Source organism: Eschrichtius robustus, chromosome 6, assembly GCF_028021215.1.
Source record: "Eschrichtius robustus isolate mEscRob2 chromosome 6, mEscRob2.pri, whole genome shotgun sequence".
Classification (NCBI taxonomy): Eukaryota; Metazoa; Chordata; class Mammalia; order Artiodactyla; family Eschrichtiidae; genus Eschrichtius; species Eschrichtius robustus.
Genome location: NC_090829.1, coordinates 51,056,596 through 51,074,205, shown reverse-complemented (window position 1 = coordinate 51,074,205; position 17,610 = coordinate 51,056,596). Strand labels below are relative to the sequence as shown.

At 38.3% G+C, this 17,610-nt stretch overlaps 1 protein-coding gene across 1 annotated transcript in view; it reads left to right on the top strand.

Annotated features, from left to right (window-relative positions):
* Window positions 1–17,610, top strand: part of TNIK (TRAF2 and NCK interacting kinase) — a 407,404-nt gene that overhangs the window by 261,560 nt on the left and 128,234 nt on the right. Inside the window, 2 exon segments of the mRNA XM_068546242.1 lie at window positions 12,300–12,410; window positions 15,889–15,979. Coding sequence (XP_068402343.1) covers window positions 12,300–12,410; window positions 15,889–15,979 — 202 coding nt within the window.

Here is a 17,610-nt window from a genome sequence, read left to right as displayed (position 1 = left end):
ATTATGATTATGATTATGATTACTACTACTATTATTGGTTCAAACCAATAATTGCTACAGGTACTTGTGAGAGTTCAGTTTCCCTGTGGCCTGCATGTTCAGCAGGATATGATGAGATGGCACAAGTTTAAATATCTCTGTGTTCCCAAAGGACTTTTATATTGCCAGGAATCTAGCATTTTAGCAATGACCCTTGCCTTGCTTCAAGCTGCAGCAGATGCCAAGAGGAGAATGATAGCTATTTTGATACTGTCTGCAGAAGCATTTTTTGGTTTGGTCAGAGCTATGGCTCCAGATTAAAAGAAAGCATTAATACAGCTTTGGAATCACCTCTGGCTTATCACCTGAGGTAGTACAACTATTTCCAGATGAGTCACACATAACTATTAATATCATTCCTTTTGTGAGATGGGCCAGACAGGATAGTTTTCTTATTAGGCTGAACTATTAAAATTTGGCTATATATATTACAAATCATTGGTTGAGGAAGGAGAGGAGTGGTCAAGCAGGGCTTGACTTGTTTTCACCTTTTTCCTAATGCTGAGATTTTTTTAAGCTGGAAGGAAAATTAGTTGTCATTTATTTTACTGGATCCCAGTGAAGCTAATTGTCTTTCTCAGAGCCTCCGAGCTCATTAATGGATGGACACAGGACAAGAATGCAGACGTCTTGAAATGTGACAGTTTAGCTTGGCCTGAAGTTCTGTGAAAGGCACTGGAAGTTTTGGAGTTTTTTAATTTTTTTTTTTCTTAATGAGCAAAATCTGCAAAATCCGTTTTCAGACTGGCACTGGAAGAAAGAAGCAAGCCTGTTTGCATCTGCACGGCACAAACAGGAGGTTTTATGCTCTGGAAACAAGCCACTGCCCACCATTTCGCACCCTGGCCAGTTGCTCTTCCCATGGAGATGGCTGTGGTTGCTGGGAGCTAGGAGCCTGCATGAGTATGTGTTCATTTATTCATCCATTCATTCATTCATCCAACAAATACATATCAAGCACTTGCTAGACGCAAGGCACTCTTACTGACACTTATGATATATCAATGAACAAAAGTGATAAAAGCCCCAACTTGCACGCAGCTTACATTCTTGCTACAGACCACAAACAATAAACATAATAAGTCAGAAAGCTACTCAGCATGCTGGAAGAGGATAAACGCCTGGAAGAGCAGGGAAAGACTAATGAGGATTGCAGGTAGGTGCTGCAGTGGCCAGGGGAAGCCCCATTGTAGATAACTCGAGGAAGGGCATTCCAGGCCCGGTGTTTTCCAGGGATAACAATGAGGCCAGTGTGACTGGAAGATGTGGGAATGAGACCTGGGGCCAGATCAGGCAGGGCCTTACAGGACATTGGCAGGATGTCAGCTTTTACTCTGAGTGAGCTGGGGGCCACTGGAGGGTTTTGAAGATGAAGGGATGGATTCTGACCCATAGAGTGAAGGGGTCCCTCTGTTGCTGGGTTGAGACTAGACCAGATGGGGGCCAGAGGAGGAGCAGAAAGGCCAATGAGGAAACTGTTTCAGCAAGCTGATCCCCTTCCTGAAGTTCACAAAAGGGCGTCTACAAGTAGTGATCACTTCCAAACCTGTGCCATGTGGGGAGGAGCTCTGCCTTCACATTCCATTTTCCCCACCTGCAATCAAATGCTGGTGGCAAAATGCAGCAATTATGTGCCCCACATTCTGCTTGGTAGACAGAGAGCCTCCCTTTTGTCAGATTTGTGCCCATGCAGAGGACTCTTCTGACTGTCCCCACTAGAAATGGTCCATTAGCTTCTATGTCACTGGGGATAAAAATACAAAGCTATGAAATGCCTCATGGGTACAAGAGTATCATTTCTTTTTCTAGTTGTTCTTCTTCTATTTGATGGCAAACTAAGGAGGAACTTAGAAAATTAAAGGCAGAACAGAAACATCGTAGTTGGTAAATTAACACCAGATCACAATATTGATGGGAACTTGGTTATAGAATATAATAGTGTGTACTTGTTCCAAGGCCTCTGACTCACTAAATTTGGGCCATTCTGTGTTAATAACAATGGCAAGTAATATTTATCACCTACTTACCATGTGCCAAGTACTGTATTTGTTTGCATTGTCATATTATTTCATTAGATCTTCACAACCCCTCTGCAAATTAGATATTCTCATTATCCCCACTTTACAGATGAGGAAATTAGCCTCAGAGCAGTTAAGAAGTTTGCTTAAGGATTCACAACTAATGAGTGATGAAGCCAGTCTATTAGCTAACCCCAAGCTGCCTCATGCTAGAATCAAGCCCCTGAACCCTACATTCTTCTCCTTTTTGTTGTGAAAAATAGTTCCAAGAGTTGTGAAAAATAGTTTCAGAGGTTGGTGTTCCAAATAGGACTGAAGCTTTGCGTTTACACAAATTTATTTTGAGTTCACCGTTCATCTTCATTTGTCAGTTTCCCCAGCTTTCAAAGAGGACAGCAAGACCTGCTAGCTGCTAGGAAGACAGCATTTCTTACGTCTAAGAAATATACTTTGAAAAGTACATTAAACCTTTTGGGAGTGTTTTAGCAAATAATTGCAAAGGTCACAGATAGTTGACTCTTTGGGCTAATGGCATTCTGTTAGGATTACATTTATATAAAAATATTATTATGGATTATATAGAGACAGAGCCTGTAGCAACCAAGGGCAGCACTCTCTAACATTTATTCCCAGTTTTCAGGTGACAGGAACTACTCCCCAGGTATTTCTTTTGCTGTGGCTGGAGGACAGAGGTTTGCACATAGGCCACCAACCAATATATGTGCTGTTTCAGGTGTCTGATTGAATTATAATCTGTGTGAATTCTATCAGTCTTGTCGTAGAGATAAACTGTTGTTTCGTACCAGCTCTTTGTGGATATACAACTACTTCTGATAATGGCCAAGTAATTCTCCCTTATCAACTGCTCAGGGCCTGATCCGGAAATCAAAAAAGGGAGCTCTTTCAATAAAGATTCCGATCTCTGAGAAACAAGGCGAACCCTGACACACAACATGGCCATCTCATTCTGCTGCATCTCAGCAAAGAGAAGCTCTCCACTTTGCTGCGTGCCATTCAGACACTGGGAGTGAGAAGGCCTGTCTATTAAATGGGTTAACTTCCTAAAGTTAGTAAGCGAAATCACACGTATTTTGCTGCCTTTTTTTGATACCACCGCAACAATCACGGGGCTAGGCTATCTCATAAAAGGAAAAACATTTCTGATTAGCTTCCAAAATGTAGGTTGGTCAAGTGACATAGCAGATGATTATACTGAGATGACTCAATAAGCCATTTATTAGACTGTATCCTTGAAGACTTGCAGAGCTAAGCGTTAAGAAATTATATTGCGTACATTTAGGGGAAACATGCTAGCAGCTGGCTGAGACCTGGCCTGGCGTCCGGAGACCTGGAGTCTCACCTTGACCAGAGGTAGCATCACCGTCATTGGTTTCTTTCTTATAAAAACGATAACTTTGGACGAGGTCTGAGTTTTCAAACTGGCGACCCGGAGACTAATTGCTGCCCAGGTAAATGGGTTTAGTTTGGCCCACAGAAGGTGGTGGTGCTTTAACGATGCCAACGTTAGAAAAAAAATACAGCAGTTCCACACAAAAGTCTGGATTCCTTGAAAGGTTTTGAAAAATCAGATGATCTGGAACTCTTGGGCCTGAAGTGCTGAATATCAGCAGCACGTTAGAGCAGTAGCTCGGCTGTCTAGAGGGCACGCGCCCACTCCGATTGCACAAGAGCCCCGTCACTGCCTGCTGTCTTCCATGCACGCTCCACTTCATGCACTGACATTGCTTTTCCACGCCCCATGTAAGATCATCTGGGAATGAGATAGTGGGATGAACCAAGATGTCTTTCAATCACCAATGGGGGATCCTTTCTAGAATCTGCAGTGATGTTGGCCATAGCCCCCGAAATCCAAGTTTCTTATAGTTTGGATTTACATTGCTGTAGCATCTTGGTTTGGCAAAAAGCGTGCCGACTAACATTTTTGGTTGTCTTAAGATTGAAATGTAAAGTGCTGCAGATAGTACCATTAAAAATCCAGCCACCTGTATCTGAGTCTTCTGAACAGTTCATTGAAATTTACTCTTTTCTTAGTTCTGTGCGTCAGAAATGAGGCTTTCATAGGGGAGAGGGGATTAATTAGTGTTTGATAATTTCATTACTAAAGAATTCTCTTCCTTCATATATACAGCCTAGGTCACTTGTCTGGAGAAGTGATTGAATCTTATTATTTGTGAGTAGAAATTTGTAAAGGCTGAATTTGGTAAATATAGAAGCGTGCCTGAAATAGTAGGAGGAGGGATTGTAAACAGTCTCCCAGTCTTGGAGCTGCCCCATTGCATGACCCGTAGAGACAGAATGTAAGTTGCTTACATACAAACACAGAGTTAAAGCTGCACCTGATTTAATACTTTGCAACTGGGCTTGAGTTCAGCTTTAATGGAGTCATTTTTATGAATTAACGGGTGATTCTGTGACAAGAATGTGAAAATGATTTCTTCTTTTATCCCAAGGAATTTCATTTGAACTGTGCTTAAACTGCTTTTCACCTTAGCAAAAGGAAGACTTTATATATGCTTACAGTTACTCTGCTAATGGTCTATACAACCCTCTGGTTCCTATTCTAGATTAATTTTGAGCTGAAGTCAATATTCCTGTTTGTGTTGCACTTCTCAAAATTCTCAACTACCAAGTTTCTTAGTCCTAAGTCCTCTAAAGCCAGTGTTGCTTCTACTTTTCCTATTTTTAACTTTCCTGAAAACTTGCTCCCCCATCCCCATCCCAAATTCTTCTAAAACTAGCCTTTAAGGTTAGTTTCTATGATTGAGTCCATGACTCAAGTGGATATGTGGTGATTTACCCCTAACTGGAAATACCCTCCAGAAGATCTTGCATGCATACTGAGAAATTGGAACAACAGGTACCAAATCCAAGATGCAGCTAACTTCTCTTTCTTTGAATGCTGTCATGCTGATTCTCAGATGGCTCTCTCCTTAGACATGGGCGACAACTGAGCATTTCTAGCTGTCTTTTGAGCAGGGTTCTTGTTGCTAAAAATACCAGCTGGCTTAGTAGATTCAGACTGTGATTGTCATTCTCAGCATATAAAGTGGTTCATATCCAGAAACTTTATTGACAAAATCTGAGACTTCACATCCTTGGGGCCCATCTTTGTATGTTTGGAAGACTTAGAATTTGTGGTTATAAGCATTCTGTTTTCAAGTCCAAGAATATAATTCAGAAGCCAAAGGAGTTTTTTGTTTCCCCAAACACATGCTAGTTTAAAAATGAATGCAAGGGACTTCCCCCGGGGCGCAGTGGTTAAGAATCCGTCTGCCAATGCAGGGGACATGGGTTCGATCCCTGGTCTGGGAAGATCCCACATGCCGTGGAGCAACTAAGCCCGTGCACTACAACTACTGAGCCTGCACTTTAGAGCCCGCGTGCCACAACTACTGAAACCCGCGCACCTAGAGCCCGTGCTCCGCAACAAGAGAAGCCACTGCAATGAGAAGCCCGCACACGGCAAGGAAGAGTAGCCCCTGCTCACCGCAACTAGAGAAAGCCCGCATGCAGCAACGAAGACCTAATGCAGCCAAAAATAAATAAATAGAAATAAACAAATAAATAAAATTTAAAAAAATTAATAAAAATGAATGCAAAAGCCAGTATAGGTTGCTTTTCCAAATTTGAAATTCCCCATAGTTTTGCTTTACCTTTGCATCAGTTAACTGAAATGATAAATGTATACCCATCAGTTTTTGTACTTCCATACACACATTTTATATTGTGCAACTTAAACTACCTTTGGCAAATGAAGCAGCATTCTGTAACAAAGTACTGAGTTTGGGTTTTGTTAACACCTTCATAAATCATGCAGATGGGATCTTTGGCTATTCCCAGCTACACATGATAAAAATATCCTGTGCCTTGCTGATGTTTCTGGACCTTCAAGGTCAATAGGCTGATCCTTTGCAGACTTGTGAATTCTTGGAAGTTTATCTTTCCTCTCCTTTTCTTAGATTGCCCCTGCAATTGCTTGGTGCAGACTTCTTTCATCTTAGGTTGCCCTTCATCCTCCCGCTCCCTCCTCTTCCTCACCCCTGTCTCCCACCCCTCCTTTTACTATAAAAGAGAAGGAATCTGTTAGTAGTCATTTTTCTTGTGGGTGACTGACTAGTGACATTTGGGGGGAATATGTTCTTGTCAAGATATTCTAGGCTAGTCGTGCAGTCTTAAAATAACTTAAAGCTTTGTTTCTTGTTATAGGAACTTAAAACCAATTAACTAGCAAGTGAGTGAATACTATAGGGACCCCAGAAATCATCCTAAGCCTCTTAGGCTGGCTCTGCAAATAAACCTTTTTAAATTCTTTCAGAGGTGACTCTGGCTTGGAAAAAGCAAGTTAGAAGTGACCACATCTGCTGATTCCAAACCCATGCCCCTCCCGGTTAGGGGGCGACCTCAGGGAAGACTCACATAGTGCTTCTGGGACTGCTTCTGGGATCAGCTGAGGCCAAAGACTCTTTTCTTTTCTTTTTTTTTTTTAATTAATTTTTATTGGAGTATAGCTGCTTTACAATGTTGTGTTGGTTTCTGTTGTGCAGCAAAGTGAATCACCTATACATAAACATAGATCCCCTCTTTTTTTTGGATTTCCTTCCCATTTAGGTCACCACAGAGCATTGAGTAGAGTTCCCTGTGCTATACAGTAGGTTCTCATTAGTTATCTCTTTTATACGTAGTAGTGTATATATGTCAATCCCAATTTCCCAAAGACCCTTTTCTTAAATACCGTCCTGAAGGAGGGGGAAAGCACAGGAGGGCATAATAAGTACCTCCTTACCCCACAACCTCTAAGAGAGAGTATCCTGCTCATCAGACAAAAGTATGTGGTAAACAACCATGCAAATTGTGAAATACGTTAGAACTCTTTGTTTTAAAAAATTAACCATTTTAATTTGCATAGAAACAACTACCCACATTCGACAATCCAGGCAACCTTTTCCCTAACAGTTGGATTGCACTACACACTGTGCTGCTTTTTAAGTATTTCCACCTTGACAAGGTTCCAGGTCCAGCCCAGGCCCAGCCCCCATCGTGCCTGAGCGCAGTTCTGTCCTCACTTTAACTTAACCTTCTTCCTTTCTTCCCAAGTGACATGCATGTGTATTTTCATTTTTCTGACCCAGTTATGTAGGTGATAGTGAATGAGGATTTCAAATATAAGATTCTCTTTAAACCTCTTACACCGTCTTCCAACCCTCCAAATAAAAAGATCCAGTGTTTTAGGATGCACTGCCGTGTCTTCTTGCTGTATGATACAAGCTTGAAAACAAGACATGTGTCCTTGGTACTCTTTCATTAACAGAAGTTTTAGAAACACATGTGCACCGTGCCCTTTATAGGTGCTCTTTCAGCCATCTCCTCACCATCCAAGTGAAGCGGACCTTGGGGAGCTATTAATGCTATCTTACAAGTTGGAAACTTTTTTTAATAAATGCAAACAGACCAAAGAATGGATAAGTAATAGAGTTTGAGATTTCTGGCTATCAGAAGCTTTCCATTCTGTAAAACACAGTGTTCACATCACACATATAAGGCTGACGCTTTTATTTTGTTTTAATAGTGATGGTGGCGGGGTGCTGAGCCCAGCGGAGTTAGGGAACATGCCCAAGGTCATACAGCTAGTACTTGAGAAAGCATGATGCTTTCAACCCTGCTCTAGTTACTTAATGAGTATATATACCATGGATAAGGCTGCAGACCATAACTAAGCTTCATTTCCAAATAAATAAAGAAAAGGGAATTGAGGAGAAGGAGAATTAATGAAACAATAAGTGCAAATCACTCAGCCCAGTGCCTGGCACGTGGTAACTTCTCAGTAAATGTTAGCAAGCATTGTTGCCCCAGTGTCAACTCTTTGAGGACTTTCTTTCAGGAAGAATATTAATGATGCATTATTTCTTGCTTGTGAGATGTGAAGTTATTGACTTATCACTGCTGGGCTTGGCATGTTGAGCCCTGTTTCTGTTTATTAATGTGATGAGGTTACTTGTGGTGAGGGAGTGCCCCCGCTGTGTGGTGGCAGTAATTATCAGTGTTGCTGTGAGGCTGCAGGAACCGATTGCTACCAAAGGCTGGTTTCTTTCTTTCTTTTTCTTTAAAAAAAATTCCCATTACATAATTTAACAATCATTTTGTTCCATAGTGAGATGAAAAGAACTTAGCAGCCTTCAGCTGGAGCTGAATGGAGAAGCAAATTATAGAAACCACTGACATTAGTGCCTGGCTAGAGCAGGATTGTTTCCTACTGAATATCTGAAAGTATTTTGTCCAATCTAATTTTGAAAGACTGGAGTCACTGGGCTTCCACTGCTTTCCTTGAGAACTATAATTATGTGGCTAATAGAGCTCAATGGTGGGACATTTTCCCCAGCTGATACAGGTGCAATGGATGCACTTGTAGGAGGTCTGGTCGCTGTGTTTTTCAAGATAGGATTTGGAGAAGGGGCACAAACATGTTTTGCTCACTTGAGAAAATGTTCTTTTCTTTCTACCCAAAGGTGTTTCTTTGGTCCATCCTGCTGCTGTTAAACCACAATTTACATAACTGAGATTTTCTTTAATTTGTATTTATAGAGAATCCCCAAAATACACAAAAGTAGACAGAACAGTATAATGTGCCCAAAACTAGCCCCAACAGTCATCAAACCAGTAGTCAATCCTGCCCCATCTACACAGCCATCTACTTCCTCCCTTCTATTATTTTGAAACAAATCTCATCATCTTTTAAAAAAAAAAATTCTGGTAAAATACACATAGCTTGAAATCTACCATTTTAATAATTTTAAAGTGTATAATTCAGTGGGATTAAGTACACAATGTTGTGCAAACATCACCTCTGTCTAGTTCTAGAACTTTTTCATCACCCCAAAAGGAAACTCTGTACCCATTGAGCTGGAACTCCCATTCTTCCCTCCACCTAGTTCCTGGAAGCCACTAATCTGCTTTCTGTCTCTGTGTATTTGCCTATTCTGGATATTTCATATAAATGGATTCATACAATATTTAGCTTTTTTCCTCTGGCTTATTTCAGTTAGCATAATGTTTTCAAGATTCATCCAATGTTGTATCATGCATCAGTACTTCATTCCTTTTCACAGCTGATAATACTCTATTGTATGGCTATACCACATTTTATTTATTCATCTGATGGTGGACAGTTTGTTTAATTCCACCTTTTGTCTATTGTGAACAGTGCTGCTTTGAACATTCATATGCAAGTTTTTGTCTGAACACCTGTTTTCAATTTTGGGGGGTATATACCTAGAAGTGGAATTGCTAGGTCATGTGGTATTTCTATGTTTTAACTTATTGAGGAACCATCAAACAGTTTGTCTCAGTTTACATTCCCTCCAGCAATGTAGGACGGTTCCAATTTCTCCACATTTTGCCAGCATATTATTTTCTGCTTTTCTTTTTTTTTAAATTATAGTCATCCTAGAAGGTGTGGAGTGGTATCTCATTCTGCTTTTGACTCACATTTTCCTAATGACTATTGATGTGGAACATTGTTAGCTATTTGTATATATTTGTGTATATTCTTTGGAGAAATGTCTATTCAAGTGTTTTGCCTGTTTTTAAATTGTGTTGTTTATATTTTTGTTGTTGAGTTGTAAGAGTTCTTTATACAATCTGGATACTAGACCCTTATTAGATATGTGATTTGGACATATTTTTCCCATTCTATGGGTTTTCCTTTCACTCTCTTGATAGTATCCTTCAATTTTTAATGTTGATGAAATCCAATTTATCTCTTTCTTTTGTTGTTTGTGCTTTTGCTGTCTTAGTTAAGAAACCATTGCCAAGTCCAAGGTCTTTACCATGGGAAATTTACCCCATGTTCTCTCCTAAGAGTTTTACAGTTGTAATTCTTATAGTTAGGTCTTTGATCCATTTTGAGATATTTTTTGTATGTGGCGTGAGGTGAGGGTTCAACATCATTCTTTCACATGTGGATATCCAGTTGACCCAGCACTATTTGTAGAAGAAACTATCATCATATCGTTTTATCCATAGTACTCCAGTGTGTTTCTCTAAAATATAGGACGTTTTTTCACATATCCACAGTACTACTATCACACTTAAAAAATGTCAGCCACATTTCCTTAGTGTCAGCAAATATCTAGACTGTAGATTGTCTCAAAAATTATAGCAGCATTTAAAAAAAAAATCAGTATCCAGATAAGTTGCATCCATTGCAGTTTGTTGGTATATCTTTTTAAATGTTTTAAAATCTACAGATTTCCCCTCCATCTCTCTTTATCCTTCTTGATATATATTTGTTGGAGCAAATGGGCCATTTACCCTGTGGAGTTTTTTATTCTAGGTTTTGTCCATTATATCCCCATGATGTAACATGTTCCTCAGTCCTCTGAATTTCCTGTAAATTGGTAACTGGAAGTAGAGGCTTGATCAGATTTAGTTTTGGGTTTTTGTTTTGTTTAGTTTTTTTGTTTTTGGCAAGACTACTCCTTAAGTGATGTTGTGTTATTCTAATCAAGAAGCAAATCATAGCTGGTTATTTCTTTTTTTTTTTTTTTTTTATGTTAGCAGCCATTGATCATCAGTGCCTAAATCCACTAGTTTATTAGAGGTTGTGAAATAATGATATTCTAATTCTATTGTGTCTTCTTCACTTATTAGATGGAATATTTGTTTTTTGTGAAGAGAAGTTTTACCTCTTTTATTATTTAATCACTGTGGTAAAACTTGTATAAGAAAGGCAGTGTAAATTCTTCATTCTTTCCCTTTATCTACCAGTCTCAATATAAGAAGTTGGTTCTTCATTTTCTTCAAACAGTGCCAATTATATTCTTTTTAAGGGGTGTCTTTAGTAATGCATTTAGTTCAGCATATTTAATGTGTTTCGAGATATTGCAGTTTTTATTCTTACTGATGCTCAAATTATCCCATCTTTGGCCAGTGAGACCTCTTAAAGTTGATTCCTCAGTCCTTTCTAACATGATATTGTGGTCTTTGACAGCTTCCTGGCTCTCATATATGGTAATTTTACAACTCTTACTGGGTTGGAACGAGGTCTGTTGTGGCATTTTCAAATTTCCTTACAAAAGCTCCTGATCAGTCGCCACGGGTACTCTGGAGAAGATTGGAGGGTTTCATTACCCTTTGTAAAATCATAAGAAGATAAATCAGAACAGACATTAGAAACTCATTCAGGAAGCTCATTTCATGAGTTTTTATTGTTTCAACCAGACATGCAGAAAAAAAAGGGAACATTATTTCTGCCCAAAGATTTTACAGCCTGGTGGGGTATCTTTTAGGACCTGGTGACATGGTGCTGAGGTCAGGAATGTATGTTTGGACAAAGCCAAAACCATCAATGTGATTTCATTATGGCCCCGTTTTAGTTCTGTTTCTAGTGTCAAATCAGAGATTGATTGCTAGTCATTCTAAATTACTGTCATAAAAAGATGACTTTTGTGGCAGACTTTTTGAAGAAGAGGGAGAATGTATGGAAATGGATGTGTTTCTCTAAACCTAGAAAATGAATGTAAAAGCAGATGGATAGCTTTTCCTCTTCAAGTCTCTACTTCTCCATTTAACTAAGGGAGACGTTCATTTTCTGCCTATTTTATAAAGTTGCTGAGTACTGTAATGAGTTTATATTTATGGAGAACTTGGAGCTTTGGGGATGAAAAGTGCTAAATTAGGGCTTATTGTTTATTGAATTTATTTGATATGTCCAGCCTCCTGGGAACCTTTGCTGAAGTTAATTAAAAGCAGATAGTCCTCACTCTGACGGCTTACGGGGCCACTTACAAGCCAATAACATAAACAGTGTGCACTGAATTGTTCTGACTTGGGATTGCCTAGACAACCACAGCTCTCTCAGACAGGGGAATGATGCTACTTTTATAGGAAAGAAGAGTTTGACCGTTGGATAAAAACACAGGGATATTCTCAACTACATCTGTACCACCTAACTGCCCTCATTTAAAACAAATACTTAGAATATGAAGAGTTTCCTAGTTTTCCAGCTATAATTTTCAGGTTGGAAAATTAAAAATAATCTTTCCTTTCTTTCATTTTGGGAAAAAATTAAGATAAAAATGTATGTTCTATGTATCGTTTTATGGTCACTTTTTCTTTGCAGGAATGGCATTCCAAAGCAGCCAGGTGGGACACCTTATGCTTTCTTAACTCATTGGAAGCCGTGAAGTGTAATTATAATAATGGCGTGTGTGCTTCCTTTGCCAGTTGGTGATGGAGTTTTGTGGTGCTGGCTCCGTCACTGACCTGATCAAGAACACGAAAGGTAACACGTTGAAGGAAGAGTGGATCGCATACATCTGCAGGGAGATCTTACGAGTAAGTGACAACACGGGGTACCTTGGGAGGTGGTGAACTTTGCGCTGACCTTCCACTAATTTGTAAACATGTTGGAAACCTCCTTAGAGCTTTATTCTGACAGTGATGATGGCAGTGGTAGTGTGTTGTGGTCTGCTGTAATGGAAGTGAGAGCCATTCTGAATAGGCGTGTGCACTCTCATTTGGAGGGTTAATTGGGTGATTTCTCTTAACTTGGGATTCATTTCCTATGGGATTTCCAATTGGAAATCTGATTTTAGATCACAGAGATAGTGTCCCACTTAGGAAATGGATTGTTTAGGGATATTTTGATCACTCATTTGAGTTTTCCATTTGTGAAAGTTTATAACTAATTTAAGGCTTGTGTGACTTTAGCCATTTTAGTACATATAACCTAGTTTAATTGATTTTACCTTAAAAAAGTTCTTTGAGACGATATCTAAAACCAGTCAAGACAGTGGACAAGAATGTGCCCATTTGCCCAGTTTTGCCCACAAATCCCACAATCAAACAGTCTAGACAATAGTGTCATGTATTTGCTGAGTTCACTTCAGGGAGAAGGAGGTAACTGGTCATATTTTAGTTTGTTCAGATTAGTTTAATTATCTCTTGCTACTAATAAGGAGGCTATTATATGTCCACTGAGCATTCTTACTAGATCTGCTTGGCAGCTATTTATTTATTTATTTATTTACTCTGCCTTCTTAATATAAGGGGACAAAAGGTAAAACAGTTTGCATGCTGTGTCCAAGATATGCCTTTGAGAGACAGATTATGTGCTGCGGAAGAAAGGAAAGGAGGGAGGGAGGGAGGGAGGGAGGGAGGAAGGCAGGCATTAAAAAATTATGTTTATCCCTTTAATTCAACCCACATTAGGAAAAGAAACAAATAGAAAATGAAATTTTAAAATGATAACAGTTGTATTAGCATAAAAATTCAAATACTTAAAAATAAATGTACAGAAACATGTGAGTGATTTCTACACTGGAAACTACAAAATATTACAGACAAATTAAAGAAGACATTAATAAATAGAGGTGCATATACTATTTCATGAATTAGAATGCTCAATATTATAATGATGTTATTTCTCCCTAATCTGATCCTTGGCATCATTAAACTGCCTATCAAAATCCTTCTAGGTACGTTTGTCGATCTTGACAAGCTGATTTTTTAAAACATTGTATGGAAATACAAAAGGCCAAGAATAGCCAAGGCAATTTTGAGGAGCAAAGCTGAAGAATTTATGCTGCCAGTTACCAGGACTTATTATAAAGCTGCTAAGTAATTTAAACAGAGTGGTATTGTCACAAGAATAGACAATGACCAATGAAACAGAATGGAGAGTCCATGAACAGACCCACTTCATACGGACACCTGATTTATGACAAAAGCAGTGCCGCAACACATAGGGAAAGGGTCTTTTAATCAGTAAATAGTGCTTGATCAATTGAATATCCATATAAAAACATGAAGCTTATACCTGCTTTATATCATGTTTAAAAATTAATTCCAGGTGGATTATGGTTATAAATACAAAAGATATAAAAATAAAACTCTTAAGAGAAAATATAGGATAATACCTTCATGGTTTGGAGTAGGCAAAAAGATTTCTCAGAGCACAAAACAAAATTTGAGGGAAAAACAATGAGGTATGGTTGCTGAACTCCTTCAAGTCTGACATGTATCTCCAAGTATTGATGTGCCATTGTGTAAAGTTAATTTGGATTTCTGATGTAGAATTTTACTCATTCAGGAAAGCATGACAGATTATTTAGTCATCCAGACCACCCTGTGGGTGCCAAGAATCTACTGAGTCTCCAGGGCTGGTTCTGCCTACTCTGGCTTTCTGCACTCCTGGGTAACCCTACTGGGGATCAGTCATGTGATCTCCAGGGTTCTAAAAGCAGGAAGGATGTTTCACCCCATGAGTATCTCTCAATAGCTGGTTTTAAAACGTGTGAAAACATGGTTTTCTTCCTTCTTCCAATGCGTTCTCCCAAATGATAATACTGGTATTTGAGAAATAGTGACTCATTGGAAGGGACATTTGATCACCCAAAGGTCCCTAACCACAAGAAGTTTCAGAGAAACTCCATGTATTTTATGATCTCATTAAATACAACCTTTGGCTCACTTACGTGCTGTGGTATCTGCTTCCAACCACTTTGATGGTAAAAGAAGGAAATGGATATTCAGTCCCTCTTTTAAGGATTCATGGAGTGGTAATATGCTGTGACAACTATACATTTTAATCTATTTGATGCCTACCTCAAGCCAAATCGACTAGATAAAAAAGGTAATTTTATAAGACCCAAACTAGTGCCTCAAACTGTCCTGTCTCATGGTTTATGTTTACTGATATTCCTAAACACAAACATGGATCTTTTGGGGCATTCGTATTCTCATGCTGAATTTTCTCAACAAAAGGGGATTCAAGATATCTAGTTGTGTTTTTTTTTTTTTTCTTTTTGTTTCAACTTCATCTTTCATACCATGGTTTTGTTATTGTGGAGAAGAAATTAAAACTACAGAAAATCATAAAGAAAAAAACAGCCACACTTGGTGGGTACCCAATACCTTGAATTAACAAGTGTTAACATAACATGATTTACTTCAGTACTCCACTTTTAGATTCTCTTAGGTTACAGTTTATCTGAGAAACATGAGACCACCTTAGAACAAGTCTGTAGTTTTTAGAACCCACACCACAAAAAAACCCCCGAATCAGAGTAATTCATGGAGAAATGGAACACAATCAGGTTGAGATGTCACTGAATAATTATTTCACATGATGAGCACAAAGTCACAAATATAAAGCACGAAAAATGACAGTGATGAACATTAAAAAAGGAAATCGAAATTGCTGTTTTCCTTTTTTAATGTGAGACATTGGCTAAAGCCAAGGGGAAATTTCTTGGCTGGTCTGAGTAATATTTTATTGTGTTTAATTCAAATTGTGTAATAACTTTTAACTTTTAAATTCAAAAATTGCACAAAAAAGTGGAGGGTAACTTTTAACTTTTAAATTCAAAAATTGCACAAAAAAGTGGAGCCTTCAGTTAAATCAGATTTCTGTACAGACTCTGTAGATATTACTGTTACCAACTGGCAAATACAGGTGGTCCTCACTATTCACAGTACTGTTAGCTGAAACATGTGCGTGTTGAAACCGTGTCATGGCCTGTGTGGGTCCTTGTTACCCGAGATCAAAGCTGATATGCAAGTGTTTCATTTAACACCGTACCAGGCATTGCAATGACCACCTGTATATTTCAGTTTATATTGATCGTTGCCTGAAGTTTAGAACAAACAAACATTGTACTCCATTTAGAATTATGACCACATGAAAGATATAAATAAAATAATGAAAGTATCTCTGGGTGAGTTTAAATTTTTTGGATCATTAATACTCAAAATAATTTTTTACATCTGGATTTATATTCCTATTAACCTTCTCAACTCTCCTTCATTCCAGGGGCTGAGTCACCTGCACCAGCATAAAGTGATTCATCGAGATATTAAAGGGCAAAATGTCTTGCTGACTGAAAATGCAGAAGTTAAACTAGGTAAGAACAGAATCCAGTGAGCCTAGGAATTGCAGGAAATGATAGGATTGTTTCAGCTGTTTTTTCTTTTTAAATAATGAATAAATTTGTCACTGTGGATTTGGAGGTCATTGTACCTAGAATGGAAAGGAAAATGTTTCTTTGACTATTTAAAAAAACATTTTCTAAAAGCACTTTGAGGAGTGAATTGGTTGGTATACAATATGGTAAGCAGATCCATGTGCTTAATTGGTGTGTAGAAACAATTGAGTTTGTTTTTTAAGCAAAGACCCTTTAGATTAGAAGTGACTGACCTTGGAATGGTTTCCCCTATCTTACAGTTTGTTTATATTGTTGCTGCTATAACAGACAATGATGACATTTTTTTAATTGAAAATATCCACAGTTAGACATTCATTATTTAGAAAAATGAATTCCTGCTATATTCCCATATGTTTTAAGTTATATTTACATCAATTTCATTATTATCTAGGGCACCTGTACAAAATGGATGCCCAATATTCTACTTCACATGCATACTAATTATCCCACTTCCACCTGCCGGAGTTATCAGTGAGGGAACCCTTTTCTCTGGTCTATTAACCCTTCCCACAATAAGTCTGGGATTATCCAGATAAGGTAGAGAATCCCCACACGCATTTGACTACTTGATGTATATGAGTAAGAGCCTAGATTGACAGATACCCTATAGGATATGCAATTTGTCTTCTACAAGAGAATCACTGTCCATATGATTGTTTATTTTCAAAGAGATTTAAATGTCTCCAATGGTTATATCCCAAACACTTGCTCTTGCCTTTTTGTTAAAATATACAATTTCCGTTTTTTTCTTAGTTAAAATTTCTTAGTTAAAATTTCTTAGTTAAAATTCATCTCATGAATATTCCCTGTTAAAACAAAAGCATACATTAGGTAGGGAAAGCAGTTATATATGTACTGACTACATAAGCTATCCTCAGAATAGTCACTCATCACTAATTAACAGTTACTTGTTGAGAGAATATTATATGCCAGGTCCTGTACAAAATGCTTTTATGTAGATGATTTCACTTAAACATCAGAGCAATACCATACGAATCTCATCATCATCATTTCATGGATTCGGAAAATGAAGCTCAAAGAGGTTGATCTAGTAGCCCTAGGTTGCATCACTAATAAGTGTCAGAAATGAGAGGCAAATTTAGGCAGTCTGACTCCAGAAACTTAGCTGTTAACTACTTTCTTTGCATCCTCTAAATACTATCCTTTATGGCCCAAGCTTGCCTTTTATTTAACACCTCTTTTTGGCCGCCCATGGAGCCCTGATGTAACCAGATATAACCCCCTGTGCTTTTCTCATTGGTACACTTTATCCATTTATACATGCAGTTTAAAAGTATACATTCACTAGAGATTATCATACTAACTAAGTCAGACAGAGAAGGACAAATATCGTATGATATCACTTATATGTGGAATCTAAAACCATGATACAAATGAACTTATTTGCAAAACAGAAACAGACTCACAGACATAGAAAAAAACTTATGGTTATCAAAGGGGAAAGGTCGGGGGGAGGGATAAATTAGGAGGTTGGGATTAACATACACACACTACTACATATAAAATAGATAATCAGCAAGGACCTACTG